Source organism: Desmodus rotundus, chromosome 3 (assembly GCF_022682495.2).
Source record: "Desmodus rotundus isolate HL8 chromosome 3, HLdesRot8A.1, whole genome shotgun sequence".
Lineage (NCBI taxonomy): Eukaryota > Metazoa > Chordata > Mammalia > Chiroptera > Phyllostomidae > Desmodus > Desmodus rotundus.
The window spans coordinates 198,688,038-198,703,449 of record NC_071389.1 but is presented as its reverse complement, the minus strand read 5'-3'; the positions used below and the strand labels follow the sequence as shown (position 1 = coordinate 198,703,449).

The window sequence follows — 15,412 nt, the reverse complement described above, 5'->3', positions numbered from 1 at the left end:
GGGCACCCAGACCGGGTCAGTACGGGCGTGATGGGGCGGCGCGGAAGCAGGGCCCTGAAGTGCCCTCCCGAAGGGGGGCTTATAAAACTGTAGCCCCACTTTGGTGAGTTCCACCCTGCAGTAAACCACTCCATCTTTACCGAAACCACTCCTTCAGCGTCTCTAGGGGGGTATTTAGATCATGGAAGCGGATAACACAGACAGCACTTCAGCAGCCAACGGCTCTCCCACCAGCCATGAACTTGAAAACACAGAGGTGTGGGTGACAGCAGGGTCCATGTCCGTGAGTGGATACGGTGCACTTTGCAGGAACCCGGACCCTAAAGGGTCCTGCGGAACCCACGAGGCGGGACACCTCACTTCTCCTTGACGATTTCAAGGGCACAGACACCCAGACACCTTCCTGAGAGGCAAGGCGATCTTTGATCTGTCCCAAAGCCTTCTAGACTCAAGCCCTTTGGCTCCATCTCATTTAACAAGCATGTTCTTGAGCACCTACTGTGTGCAGGTCATGGAGATACAGAAATGAATAGCCCTGGCCCTGCCCTCGTGACACCCAGTGGTGACAGAGACCCATGAGCCCACATTTCCACATGGCCTGTGTGCACCCAGTATGACATACAGGAGACGCTATGGGAACTAAAGGAAGCCAACCACTCCTGCTTGCAAACAGGGAGGGCTTCCTGGAGGAGGTGACCTCAGGCCTGCCTCTAGAAAGAGAAGTGGGAAGGATGGTGAGGCTAGATGGGAAGTGGGGTGGATGCCTGAAGAAACTGAAGGTGGGTCTTCAGTATCGCAGGAGGACAAGCTGTGAGGGGACCAAAGCCAGATGTAGCAGGGAGGCAGAAGTCTGATGCCACATCTGCTGAGGTCACGCAGAGGGGAACAGGTGGGCGCAAGCAAACCCAGAGTCAGGAGACCAAGCGGGAGGCTGAGCGGCCTCCAGCAGAGGCCGCTCAGACTCCCCACCCTGATTTGGGGGTGCTTCCCATCCTGCTGAAATCCCCTTGGGCCACGTGGCACTTCCTACCAGCTGGATTTCACATTTCCATGGACACACCCTTCCTCGCCAGCTGGACCACCAGCCCTGGGGAGAGGAGTGCTCTTCCGCCTCTCGGTGCCCAGCACAGCGCCTGGCTCACAGCAGGCCTGCTGCGTGCCAATTACTGCCATGGATTGTTGAGGTCACTCTCCCACCCGTTACCTCTGACAACAGGGCTCCCCGCCCCCGGCTCTTCCTCTCAGGTCTCCCTCCGCCTGCCTGTGGGCCTGGCTGCCCCTCCCACCCTCCGACCCAGGATGACCTTCCCGCTGGCTCTGACCCACGGAACTCGAGGACACGAGCTTGGGGCCCTGGGGGTCCGTGGCTGCTCTCACTCCCTTAGAACCCGGAGGGCACCGTGGGAGGAAGCCCAGCTTCAGGAGAACACGTGCGGAGGGACAGAGCTCCACACTGTCACCAAACACCTGACGAGCCTAAGACCCGCCCAGCTGAGCCCGGCATGGACTGCTGACCAGGACTGTCATCAGATAAAACGCTGTCATTTCAAGCTGCTCAGTTTTGGGGCGGTCTGTTACACGGATAGCGTAGACACCGGCCCACTCCTACGTCCTCCCTAGCTGCCCCTTGTCCTCCCTCCCCACCCCTCAATTCCCCTCCACGGGCTTGGAACAGATGTGCACATGTCTCAGGCCACGGCCAGCATCCCCCCCACCCCACCTGACAGCGCCCACCCCAGGAGTGGCTTCCCGTGTCAGCGCCGGGTTTGCAGAGACCACACGTGAATTCGGGACACCATAATTAATCAGTCCGTGAACCAAGCGGACGGGCTCGCTGAGACCATCCATTTTTAACGCTCTGTTTCATCTGAAACGCATCTCGTGGACGGCACGAGTGCCGTGAATTTTAAAGACACTTAACAAGGTGCCGCACGGGCCCCTAAACGCAACATGTGAAACATGACGTTTGATTTGCTCCTTTCAGGAGATGTGAGGCCTCTTAGGCTCCTTCACCAGGGCCCTCTGCCTTGCTCTGAGGCAGAGACGGCTCAGCCCGCCGGCCAGAGGACAGCTCTCGTTCAGCCACGCGGCTCTTCCCTCTGCTGGAGCCAGTGTGGGGGTAAGTGAGGGGCCCTCCACTGGCCAAATGCCCGCTCTGTCCCTCTCCCCCTCTCTCAACATCCCCAAGGCCACCTTCTACGGTCCCACCGGCTTCTTCAGGGACTAACTCGTTCTGACATTGAACCCTGTGAAGTCGAGCGCTCCCACGACATGGAAGTTCAAAGTCACAAATTTCTCTTCATCCGTTGCTTCCTTGTAAGAGATTCTGAACAATTATATTTTTACTCTCTTGTCCTTCTCCATCTCGTTCCAGAAAAGATTTCAGGAGGCCTAAAGAAGTCCTAAGTCCTAAGCCGTACATTTTGTTTACGTTTCTACCTGGGGAGAAATGGCAGATCTAGAATTCCTCACTGAAGTACCAAACCAAACTGCGCGCTTGCCCTTCCTCACGAAGAAGAAAACTAAAACACTTTGAAGGAAGCGTGCGGAGGATGTAAAGCCAGGACAGATGCTTGTATGGAAATTTCATCCTACAGTTCAGGGAGGTGGCACGTCAGGGCCCTGGCGGCTGCAGCGCCTGGGGTCGGGGCCACGGGTCTACTTACTCGGTGGTCGTCGTCAGCTCCTCCGTGATGTGGCTGGAATGCAGCAGGCCTTCCCGCTTCTGAAAACCCCCAAACGAACAAATAAATACACCACCACTCGGGCAGTGAGAAAAGACGAGAGGAACACCGCCGCCTGAGGAGAGCTGAAGCCGTAGACAGGTGGCCAGGGCCAGGAGACCCCCTTAGGGGCCACAAAAGAACCAAGTGCCGTGCAGAACATCCAAGCCATTTGAGAGGGACCAGAGGTGGTGCCCCTTTTGGTGGCTGGAAGCTGCCCCCACAGGTTCTCCACATTGCTCTGAGAGCTGGCAGCTTTGGGGGTCTCGGGAGGAACACCCAGCTCCCGGTCCCCGCATTCCAGGCTCCGCGTCCTGCACCTGGGAGACGGAGGGGCGCCGAGGAACACATGTTCGCACACCCACACTGGATTGAATGGGGCCCCCCCTGACATTGTGGCCATTCCGAACCTCAGAACGTGACCTTATTGGGAAACAGGTCTTCGCAGATACAATTAGTTAAGGCAAAGTCCTACTGGACAAGGGTAGGTCTTAAACCCGGCAGGATGGGGGCTTCTAAGGAGAGAAAGTAGAGACACAGAAACACGGATGCAGAGGAAAGAGGCCGCGTGACGACGGAAGCAGAGACTAGGTGGACGTGCTGACAAGCCAAGGACACCCGGGGGCTTCCAACAGCCGCCGGAAGCTGGGAGAGGGCGGGAGGACCCTCCCCTGAAGCCTGCAGAGGGACCTCAGCCTCCAGAACTGAGTGGGGGCACATGTTTGCTCATTTGACCCCCTCTTCCGGGGCAAGCGGCCCCAGGACACCGACACTGTGCAACACATGTGCCCCGGAGCCCACAGGTGTGAGGAGGATGGCGGTGGGCAGCCTATATGCCATGGGAGTCAGGGTGCAGCTCAGTAGCCAGCTAACCCACCCCCCACCGGAAGCCCCTCCTTGAACCCCTTCCAGGGACAGGGCACTTAGTCCCTGCTGGGGTTCCCTACGGTGGACGCTGCTCAGCTGAGACGTGTCCTAGGCATGGCTGAGCTTGGCCTGCAGGGAACACTTGCCGCTGGATCCTAAGTGACCTCCAATGAACGGGCGGGCGGCTGTGGGCTCCCTCATGACCTCGCCCCGACTGACTCTCTGGGACACCCAGTCTCTCCATGTGCACATCGGCTGTGCACTGGGCAGGTACTGGGTGCCAGGCCCAGCACTAGGTACCAAACAGACGAGGCGGAGTGTTTTAGAGGGTTGTGGTGTGACCTCAGTTTTATGGGGGTCGTTGTAGCACAGAGGCATCAAGGGATATCCCAGGGTCACTGCCAGGTAGCACGTGAGGCCCTGGCCTCCTCCCTTCCCCCCACCAACTGCCGCCCTCCTGCACCTCCTGACCTCACCCTGGACAGTGGGGCATGGGGGGACAGGCCAGGGACCTGCCCGGAAGGTGGGCAGCTCTACGCTCGGGGAATCAGGCGGAGGCCTGTGGCTGGCCGTTCTGGGACCGCCTCTCCGCGGCGCGTCCCACTTTGGCTGTGGCCCAGGGAATCCTTCCGTAACCCTGGTCTGGGAGGACGTGCCAGCGAGTGCTTGCCCGGGTCAGGGAAACTTTCCACAGACCCAAAAGATTTCCTTGGACCAGAGCTCAGGCCTGAAAGGAAACACCCCAATTACTGAGCCGCACGGCTCTCGGGGCCCCATGGCTGACGTGCGTGGGTCTGCGAGCCACGGGCCCGTGTCCTCAGGAAGCCTTTCCCGGCCGGCCGCCTTGAGGGACCATCCCAGGTGATGGCAACAGGAGCGGTCCCCTGTCCCCGACACCACCGCTGACCACAAGCATTCCTCCTCAGGATGTGAGAGGGGCCAGATGGCAGGGGACCCTCACCTGAGGCCAGAGAAGGGCATTCTCGTCCACCAGGTCAAGCTCAAAGCCAAGCTCCCCGGTTACGGAAGGGTCACAGCTTCGGGGAAACATGGGAGCAGCCAGAGCCTCGCAGACTATGGAGACCCTGTAAGTTTACCAACCCAAGGAGAGTGTGGAGCCAGACACCCGGACACCCAGGTTCTGAGAGTCACCCCAACGCTCTGGCAGAAGCCGCTGTTCCTGCCAGACCCAAGTGGGTTTTCCTCATTCAGTGACCCCGATGGCCACTGTGGGGTGCCAGGCACACAATAGGCGCTTAATAGACATGTGCTGGACCAAACTGCAAACACAAAGCCAGGGCAGGGCCTGTCCCGGGCAGGACAGGCAGCCCCGCCCTCCCGGGAGGGGCCCCGCGTCCTGGTTACATCTCTCCAAGGGAAACCAGAGAAAGGACCCTGGAGAAGGCCGTGCATGGGGGCGGCAGGCACAGCGTGGACAGAGCGGGGTGTGTGGCTTTAATTGGGGTGTCCATTTCACACACAGGGCTCCTCCCTCTGCAACGAGCAATAAGCTTCTTCAACGGGGCTGCATTACGACTGCTTGGCTTCAGAGAGAAACGAATGTTCTTTTTCAAAATGTGGAAAATTAAACCTCAACACTCCCATGATTTGAAGCTGCGTCTTCAAATCAATGCCATTGTTCCTGCTCCAATCACTGATCTCGAAGCCACGTTTTGTCAAGAGGGAAAAGGAGAAGGTAGCCTCTTGGGGGTGGGCGTAGGGGAGGGAGAAAATAGGAAAAATTCCAGGTGCCTCCGCAGCAGCGTCGCGGGCAAGCTGGCCGCTCGGCCACTGATACTCACCCGCACGACCACCACCTGCACGGACACGTGTTCGGGGAGGCGGATCGGGGCCCGGAAGTGCGTGGCCAGAGACACAAGGAGGTGGAGGATGGCCACCAGGTTCTTCCCGTGAATTGCTTGTGGGGGGGAGGAAAGCAGGAGCCACTTTAGACGGGCTGCATCGGAACTCAGAGCCCACGTCCAAAAGGCAATAAAAATGCTGCGTGTAAATGAGACCTCAGAGGAGAACCGCAGGGGAAACCACAGGCCACGGAAAGATGACGAGAGCTAATAAGCATCCTAAGTGAGCTGAGTTGTAGCTCCTCATGTTTTTCTTTCCCGTTGGCTAAGGCGACTTGTGTAACCACTTTAAAGAGCCTGAGGCTCTTCAAAGGGAGAAAGTGGGGAGTGGAGAAGGGAAAAGACGGGGAGAAACAGGCTGGCACACAGCTATCACAGTGACGTGCCTTGTTATCTCAGCCCCTCGGAACCTCTCTCCCTGTGCAGCCAGCGTCCCCGCAGGGGAGGCTAGGCGGGCAATGCTGCCGTGGGAACGTGAGCCGTGGCTGCCACCCACCCCAACCCCTAGGCCTCCACCGGCTCCTCTCCAGGGCAGGGACTCGGTGCAGGCTTTCCAGCTTCCAAGGCATTCGATTCCCTACCCACACAGTCCTGCCACCCACAAGGTCAGCTTGGGTCTGTCCAAAGTCTCGATGCCAAGGAACCAGGGACAGATGTCCCTACAACGAGGGGAGCGCTATGAAGCCACACCTGGGCTGCCCTCCATGGAGGGTGGGTTGCGGGGGAAGGGAAGCCGGGAAAAACTCTCTGGTTTCCTTGGTTTAGTTCTCCACCTGCCCGGCTCCTGTCGAGCTGGATGTACGGTGACGTCGTGCATTCCTAACACCAGCATGCTAAGAGACACAGTCTGGGGCCAGCCCTCCCGGGAACCTGCGCTGGCGGGGTGTAATACAGCTTCCCTCTGTATATGGGGTGGGGTCCTTTGCGAGAGCCCCACACGGCTTCTCCGGTACAACCAGAATTCCCGTCTGCCCTCTGAAGTCTTGCCAATGTACACAACCAGAAACAACTCCACTCTGCTCTGAGGTTCGGTGGATGGGGACAGAAACTGGTGGCTGTGACCGAGGCCCTTAACTATGAGTTCCTGAGCCTGGGGATGCTGGCTTTCTCCTCTCCTAGCTGCCTGTCACGGAGCAGGAGCGGGACTGGGTTTTTTCGACGCGAGGCTAGGTTCTGTGACAAGCGACCATGTGGAGAGCCGCGAGGATGCCCCTCCCCCACCGAGGCTCACCGTCCACGGTCCACTGGGGCCCCCAGCCGTGGGGCCGCAGCAGGTCCTGCACGGCCTCCAGCACCGTGTGCAGCTTCTGCTTCTGCCCGACTTCCGACTGCGTGACCTCGGCCACGTTCAGCTTGCAGCCCGCCAGCTTTTCTACAAGGTGAAGAGCGAAAGGCAGAGTGTCAGGCAGAGCTGGGAGAACTCAGAGCCTCCTGGTTAGCTGGCTGCAATGAGGTCCCCTCCCCGCCGGTCCCGAGGCGGAGTACATCACCTGCAACAAAGGGGGTTTTAGGGTGCTCAGCCACGGGACCCCGAATCTCACACCATCTGTGCTTCAGAATGAAAAGGGGGCGGGGGCGCGAGGAAGGAGCAGTGGGTGTCCTAGATGCTCACAGAAAGCAGACAAAATGATTCAGGGTGCAGCGGGCAGGCACGGGGGTGGCCTGTGGGGGGCAGACAGGGAGGGGAGGACCCCAATAAGATGAGGAGGGCCTGCTGCGTCACCCCCCACCTGGCACCCTCCGCTGTAACTCTGGGGAAACACGGCCCCCCCCATCTGCAGCCCACATGGCCCCACCTGAGACCTGGGCAGGGTCTCCTGTTGACTCTTAGGAAGTGTGCTGTCCCATGTGCAAGGGGACACAGAGTCCTCGAGGCCACCCCTGCAGAGCATATGGGGCCCTGAAAACTCATTAGAGCTCCTTGGGGACAAGAGACTGGAGCAAACAGCTGTCCCTTGGACGGAGCCGAGGCCCAGAGACCCAGGCAAACACTCCATCCACCTCCCGCCCTTGGGGGTGAGGGGACCGCAGGGCGCTCCTCACTGACTCGGTTGGCAAAGTGGCCATGTGACCGTCACCCAGAGGAACTCGGGGACTCTGCAGTCCCTGCTCTTGCTTTCCATTTGTCTTTTTTTCTGCTACCACTGACTGACTCCAGACGGTGTGCCGGCATTGCCAACTGGTCCGTGTGCATGAGCTCAGTGGGGAGCTCCGACTGTCTCAGTTGATGACACAGAAAGGGCTGCCCGCCTGCCCCCGCGAGTCACACCCCTCGAGTTCACAGCCCACTCACAGAACACCCTCTGGACACCCGCCCGCGCCTGCACCTCCCCGCCTGAAGGGGCTGACACTGCACGCAGGCCAGGGCGCAGGCCGGCAGGGAGGGCGGACCCAGAGGAAACAGCACCCCGTGCACACCTGTCTGTGCTCCCCTTGGGTGAGTGCGCCCGACAGCACAGAAGGCATGGACGGTTCTGGAAGCTGTGCGTGGCCAGCCAGTGCCCCATGGCTGGGAGCTCTGGTGAGATGCCTCCACCCCCCCCCCCCGAAAAAAGATGAGAGGATGGGTGGCCTGAAGCCCGGGGACGCCACCTGGGAGCTGTGGGCTCGGGGCTGAGGTTTCCTGGAGAATTGTGTGGCCTGGCCTGGGGGTGGCCCTGAGCTGGGGCCCTTGGTGGGGCACAGGGGGTAGGGGCGCCCTTCCCACAGACTCACCCAAGAGCTTCTGCAGCACCTGGCCGTCGTACAGGTCCTCCTCCAGCTGCTTCACGATGATCCGCTCCTCCACCAGCACGTCGCTGACCCAGTCGATGAGGACCTGGGGAGGCAGGCGCACGGCTGGCTCAGCAGCGCCAGGCGGGCCCGGCAACCCCAGGGTCGGCATAGGAACCAAGGTCGTTGCCTGAAGCACAGGCGCCGGGCAGGCCAGGATGGGGAAGGCAAGCTTCTCCCAGCTTGCAGGGGGCCGGAGGGGGCTGAGCCACCCCCAGGTGGCCAGGGCCTCCCGCAGGAGTTCACGAGAACCCCTTAGACTAGGCCTCCTCCAGGCGGAAACTGGGGGAAATGACGACACGTGCTCACCGTGCATGGAGGACGGGGGATTAAATGACTAAGTGTGGGGAGCAGGGCCCCGCCTGGCCCGACGCAGGACAGGCCGGCAGTAAAGTCTATGTCCCCTCCCTTCCCAGGACACCTGCATGAAAACAGTCCCGGATCATGCCGAGCCCATGGCTGCAGAGCAAAGAGGATCACAAAGGGTGGGAAGCTCTGAGCTCCTCCTCTTCCCAGTGGCTTTGAGGAGATAAGAGTCACACAGCACACCCTTGTGCCTGTGAAGTGTGCGGCCCCGTGGGCTTTGGCAGACTCACGACACTGTGCAACCGTCACCACAATCCACGGAAGGACACCTCGACCCCCCGGAAAGAAACCCCGTACCTATTAACAGCCTCTCCCCACCCCACCCCCCGCCCCCGTTCCTTCCAACCACTAAGCTGCACTCCCTGTGTGCAGATGTGCCTGCCCTGGACACTCCACGTGAGTGGGATCGTAGGACACGTGACCGTCTGTGTCTGCCTCCTTTCGCTTAGCATGGTGTTTTCGAGGCTCGTCCATGGTACGGGGGGCGGTGGTGTCAGTACCTCATGCCTTTCCACGGGCGACTCACAGTCCAGGGCATAAACACACACTTGCTCGAGCCCTCGTCAGCCGGGGCCGGCCGGCCCGCTTCGTGGCGGATGTGGGCGCACACGCTTGCTACGTGGACACGTGTCCGTGTCTCCAGGCCAGCCTTCCCCCGAAGCCTTCACTCAGCGACTTAGTCCACTGTGTTCACGGGGGGTATTTTACAAACGAAGACAGCTTTGAGGGTGGAACTGGTAGCCACAGAGAGCTGGGGCTCCCACAGACCGCCATGCCCTTCGGCCCCTGCTGCGCAAGTCACTTCACAAAATCAAATGGACGCCTGAACTGACTCCATCGAAAACAGACGCCATCCTCAGTTTTCCTGTACAAACCTAAAAAACGGCCTCATCGGAGCCCCATAACTCTAAGAAACGGCCATTTATTGTCACTCTCAGAGATGACCTCAGGGTGTGAATCCAGAATACAGTGCTCTCTGTCACTCTCCGACACGTGCAGCCTGAGACACTGCCCACAGAGCCAGTTTCTGTGGAGTATATTCTGTTTTCCCGCCAACTCCGTCATCAGATCGGGCGCACAATCCCCTGAAGATCAGAAATAAATTAAAGTGCAGTCCCGGGCGGCCCTGGGCATTCTGGTCCTGCGAGGCCGTCCTGGGAGAATCCGCGGCTCGGCCTCCTCCGTCTCCCTCCCAGGGGATCAGGTGGCGTGGGGACATGGGGACAGGGCATTGGCCGGTGACGGGGTGCCATTAGCTCCCAGCCAAGCTGCCTCCCCTCCTGGCTTCCAGCCTCCTCTCTGACCACCCTTCCAGGTCCCTTGGAAGGTGGGGGTCCTCCTGGTCACCTCCTTCTCCTCCTGACCTCGAAAGGCATGTTCCTGCCCTGGCCGGCGTGGCTCAGTGGACTGAGCACCGGCCTGTGGACCAGATAGTCACCAGTTTGATGCCTGACCAGGGCACACGCCGGCGTTGCGCACTTAGTCCCCAGTTGCAGACGTGTGAAAGGCAACCGACTGATGTGTCTCTCTCCCATCAATGTCTCTCTCCTTCCCTTCCTCCCTCCTTTCCTCTCTGTCCCTGTCCCAGAAACCCCAAGTCCTACCTTTGCACCAGCTGGTGGGAAAGAGACACCCCACTAGTTTCAGGAACCTGGACTCCACCCCCAATCAGATGTCAAGGTCAAACAAGACGCCCTTTAGGCTGAGGTCAATGTTGTGAAGACAGGGGCCTCAAGCATGCTGCAGCCAGGCGGTCACAGCGACACTGACCACCACCGTGCTCAGTGCCAGGTCCCCAGCAGCTAAACTTGGGACGGACCCAGAGAAGGTGCCCAAACCAGCTGCAGAAGTGCCTGCAGACCTACCCAGGCCTCCGGACGGGCAGACGGGGGTTCCAGAGGCCACCTGGCCCCAGGGCTCGGCCCTGTCGGGAAACACCGGACATTTCTGCTACAGAGAAACTGAAGCTTCCAACATTCCAACTGGGTGTCTCACCGGCCAACGCCCACTGCAGAAACCACAGCCAGAACAGGGTGAAGATCAAACTCCACTGCGGGGGCCAGGGGCTCGCCCCTCTCTGAGGAGCAAATGCAGTCCCCTGCGGAGGTGTGACCTCCTGGTGGACACCACCCTGCACATCCCGGGTCACCATCTTCATCCTGTGTCACAGCCTTTCCGTGACTTCGGGGCCGTCTCCTTCGAAGCCCCAAGTCCTGTGGGCCACACGTCTGGGTCGTATCTGAACGATGCCCTTGGCACTGGCTCTCACACATGTTTTACGAGCTTGCTTAACCCAGCATACAAAATTACTCTCCCTTTATTCCTTCCGAATGCTAAGCAGGATCTGCGGCCGTCTCCCCCCAGCTCTGACAGTTACGTTTTAATCGCTTCCAAACGCTCTCGTCGCTGCCGAGCCCACGGAGGCCGGCCAGCTGCAGCGCCAGCACGCCTCCCGCGGCGCCAAGAGAGGCGTCTTCGGCCCAGCTGCTTGTCTTCACAGGGGCGAAGGGAGGCCAAAATCGGAGCTTAGCAGCCAGGACGAGTCTTGTCTGATAAACTGGGGAGTGAGACAGGAGAGCCGCTCCGGGGAGAAGAGCAGACACCAGGGACAACTGAGCCAGCCTGCTCTGGGCCACTGTGCCCTCTGGGGTGGCGGCCTTTCTCCAGCCATTCATTCCCTCTGGGAAGTAAGAGGCCTGCCACTCCGCCTTCCAAAGACCCGTTAAAGACAGGAAGTGTCTCACTTGTAAACCGCTCTCTGCCCTGGTGGCCACATTCTGTCTGCCTGTAATTTGGGGCATTTCGGGGGGAGCTAGAGAAAAGGACGGGACACCAGCCCAGGTGACGTCGGGCCAAGGCTTTTGGGCTCTTGAACCTACAGGCCATGGGCCAGTTCTAACTCCGTCCGGTGCACTGCGCTCGTGGTGTGCACCTGGCGTGGGGCCTGTCGTAGGACCACAGCGTGGAGTCGTGTGTGGGGCCCTACGTCAGCCCCGGGACAGCGCTGGGAGGGAGGCCCGACGGCTCTTCCACTTTCGTCTGGGCTGGTTTTTCCATCCAGGAAGCAGCACTCCAGAGCCCAGCGCACCCCTCGCCCCGGAACCTGCCCTGCACACAGCAGAGGCTCAGACAGACTCGCTGCGTGAACCCAGCGCCAGGGCTTGTTCTCTGGAAGCGAGGGCCGCTGAGGGCACTGCACACAGCAACAGCCTGGAGGCAGCAGGGTCAGCGGCACCAGCCTGTAGAGGGAGGCAGGACAGGGCCGAGGCCAGAGGCAAAATCGTTTCGATGGCAGCAAACAGAGAAAGGAAACAGGGACTGGCCGTGCTTCCTCAGGGACGTCCTGCTGGTCCCAGGACTGGGACGCAGCCAGCGGTCAGGATGTCACGCGTACCTCGCCCTGGCCCGCTCAGGCCGGCACATGGACCACACTCTGCACCGAAAACCGCTGTTTCTGAATCCCAACAAGGAACCACTGGGAGGCGGCCTAGCCGAGGCCCCTCAGGTTCCACCAGCCAGGAGCTTGGGTGGTCAGTCTACAGTGCAGGGAGGATGTTCTGGGTGTCTCTAGTGGCCAAGAGACAGGCTACTTTCCTCAGCGACACTCAGTTTGTTCGGAGTAACAAGCTGGTATTCACAGGGGGATAAACTTAATAAGTTAAACTGGGAGTCAACGTTTTTGGGTGGGCCCCCAAACTGGTGCTTTCCATTTCGGTTTTCACAGGATACACCTCGCAAAGGGCTCCTTCATCCTGTCTCAGTGCCAGCGAAGGCTCAGCAGTGGTACAGAGGAAGGAACTTCTTGAAAAGCACTTCCAACTGCCACATGCACTGCCCAAAACCCAGCGCCTGGGTCGCCGGAGCTGGCTGCAGGCTGCGGGAGAAAGCGATGTCGGCCGCTGCCTTCCCAGAGCTGGCGCCGGCAGAGCGGGCAGCCCAGGGCCCCCGTGAGCCGGGATGACCTCCGAAGCCCTCCTGTGGTTCCAACTGGGGCAATCCAACCTGTCATCCGTGCCCAGACGTGGCAGATGCAACGAATAAACCTCACTGCTGAGCTGCAGGTTAGAAACCACGCCAGGCAGAGAAAAGCCAGGAGGAAGCTCAGAGCCAGCAGCCCTCCTGTCCTCATGACCTTGAGTTTGGGGAACAGTGCAGCCATCTCCTCATCTAGCTTGTGTCTGTGCTTCCAGACACTGAGGAAGCCAACCGTCTGCCAGAGCAAGGGTGTCAGCATCAGATGGTCCCTGAGCAGGGGCAGCCAGCACCAGGGCAGGGTCGGCCACCTCTGAGCCCCAACCACGCGCCAGAGGGGTCTGAGCGCTATGTGCCCGGGGCTGCGAGAGGCCGCCGGCTGCCCCTCCGGCCCAGTGCAGGGTGTAAGTCCCTGGCTGTGAAGGCCCCTGGGAGGTGTCCGAGCTATGACCTGGGCCCCTTCTTCCACTCCACCTCCTCACCTACACGGCCGTCCCTCACTGAACGCAGCAGGAAGGCTCCTTTCCCATAAGAGCCCAGACCCCCAGAGCTTCACCCCAACAGGAACACTCCAACCAGGATGCTCCTCCTTACCTTGACCAGCTCCTTAAACTTGGGGTCATCCTTGGAGGTGGGGTCGATCATCGTGCGCTCCTCGTTCTCCTCTGCAGGGGACAAGGGAGCCAGGTCAGCCTTGGGGGCAGGGCAGGCGCACCGGGCTGCCGAGCACAAAGGGGGGAGGTGGCTGAGCACAGAGAACCCTGTGTTTTCTCAGTGAGGACGAGTCACACTGGCCGCACATGGAGTGACAGCCCAGGGTGGGACCTGCCACCTGGAAGGCGGACCGCGGCACCTTTGCGCCTTCGCCTCTCCCTGAAGGGGGTGCAGTTACCCCTCGCTCTGCCAGCCTCACCCCTCACTGGCTCCCCCATCTTGTGGGAGGGGCCCTGGGCGAGGCAGCCACACGCAGGCCGAGCAGACCCGCGGGGAAAGCCACTGTGAGCAAATGGACACGCTGGGGAAGCTACTGAAAGAGGACAGAACAAAAAATATTAGGGAAAAAAGCAAAAACAGAAGAAAGGTTGATGTTTTGCAGCGAAATGCGTTCATCCTTATTCTGATTATTCACCCGCCTGTCTTGCCTCCGTGTCCAGGCCTTGACCCAGGGACAGCAGAGGACCTGCCAGCTCATCGCAGGAGGAGTGACATGGTGATAACGAGGAAGTGCGACCACCGGCACAAACTGAGCATGGACAGGGAAGAGGCACGGGGTGGGGGTGGGGTGCTGCAGGTGGGGCCAGGCCCCCAGGACACACAGGGGAAGGTGACCTGGAAGCGGTGGGGACTGGGGTTCCGGGCCTGGACAGGCTTCTATGGGGTGGGGGACCCTGTCCGTGTGGGTGGTAATGAAACGAATTTGAGGGACAGTGGCTTTGCAGCAGCAAATTTAAAAACCTGACTCAGTGGGAAAACTATTTTTGGAGACGTGCAGACCTGACGCTTGAGAAGGATGCTGCAGGTAACACACAGGGAACCAACCACACGGGTGCCCGGGTGACGTCCCTGCTAAGGCCCTCGGCAGGCTCTCGCTTCTCTGGGGCAAAGGCTGGCGGGGCTCTGAGGCCTCCCCGCCACCTGCCCCGGGGCCCAGCCTGCCTGCCACCCCTCCCCCACCCCGTATGCCTTCACCCTTCAGAGCTCAGCTCCAGGTGCTGCCTGAGCCTCAGGGGCCACGGGACCCCAGGAAGCAACCTGGAGAACTCCAACCCCCAGCTCCAGGGCAGCTAGTTAGAAAGATGGTAAGAGTAGGGGGTTGGGGCCCAGGGACAGGCAGGCTCAAGGCATCGCTGGCGAAACAAGAACCTGCCACACACTGAAGACGAATCCGCTCTCTGACCCTGTTGGTCTGAGCAGGGTTCTCAGCCAGGATTGCCTGCATGCCCCGCCCCAGGGTTTCTGGTGGTCCCAACTGGAGCGGGGAGGGGATGCTCCAGAGAACACAGGCCAGGGGGGCCCCACAGCAAGGACTCAACCAGCGCCTGCTGCCCTAGAGTGGCCTGCTTGAACCCGCGCCGAGCACCAGACCCGCAAGCCGATCTCCAGTTTCCTCCTGGACAGAGGCGCCCGGGGCTGTCCGCTGGGCAGCGGCTTCAGCCGAGGTAACAGCGAAGAGCCGCGCTCTTCTGAGAGGAGAGGGCAGAGCCTCAGCGCACCCACGGGACTGTGGGGAGCGCAGCCAGCCCGCGGCTTCGGGCTGAGTGTGCATCTGCATTTCCACACACTTGCGCCGGGTGGGCCTCGTCGTGGAAACCACAACAGAGGGATCCTCCGGGACTTCCCTTTGAACCAGGGCTTGGAAGTCAACAGAATGTTCCACCACCGCCTTCCAGGTTGACCAGATCCCAACACACGCTTCAAAACCAGCGTGTCCAGGCTGTCACCGCACCAGGGCGCCCTCGGCCGGCCCCACCCAGCAAGCCCCAGGCCTGGGGGCGCTGCGGCTTGGCTTGCAGAGATGTGCATGGCGGAGAGCTCCTCACGTGCCTTGTTTTCCGATGCTTTCATCCGGGGGGCCTCGTGGGGCCTTGCGGATGGGAGAGACTGCCCCTCCCAGGGCTAGCTAATTCCCAAGACAGCCAGCACCTGCCCCGTGCTGGCCTTTCCCATGCAAACCCACGAGGCCACACCCCAGCCACCTCTGTTACCAGGCTGCACACTCCCAGGTGGCAGCCGCTTTCCCAGGGATAGCAGGGCCAGGCTCAGGCCCCTCAGCAGCACTCCGGGCTCCAGAGCCCCCTGTAACTTCCCCTGGCAGCCAGGCCTGAGCCTGCTTGCCCCGCCTCACCCTCT

General features: G+C 60.5%; 1 protein-coding gene across 2 annotated transcripts in view; it reads right to left on the bottom strand.

Annotated features, from left to right (window-relative positions):
- The window catches only part of PARVB (parvin beta), a 73,225-nt gene that overhangs the window by 18,248 nt on the left and 39,565 nt on the right, over nucleotides 1-15,412 (bottom strand). For both annotated transcript variants that reach the window (XM_024579323.4, XM_053919669.2), the window contains exons 3-7: nucleotides 13,157-13,227; nucleotides 8,168-8,270; nucleotides 6,684-6,824; nucleotides 5,393-5,508; nucleotides 2,667-2,725 (exon numbers count right to left, since the gene is read on the bottom strand). In XM_024579323.4, the coding sequence (XP_024435091.2) occupies nucleotides 2,667-2,725; nucleotides 5,393-5,508; nucleotides 6,684-6,824; nucleotides 8,168-8,270; nucleotides 13,157-13,227 (490 nt within the window). The remainder of the gene's footprint in view (nucleotides 1-2,666; nucleotides 2,726-5,392; nucleotides 5,509-6,683; nucleotides 6,825-8,167; nucleotides 8,271-13,156; nucleotides 13,228-15,412) is intronic.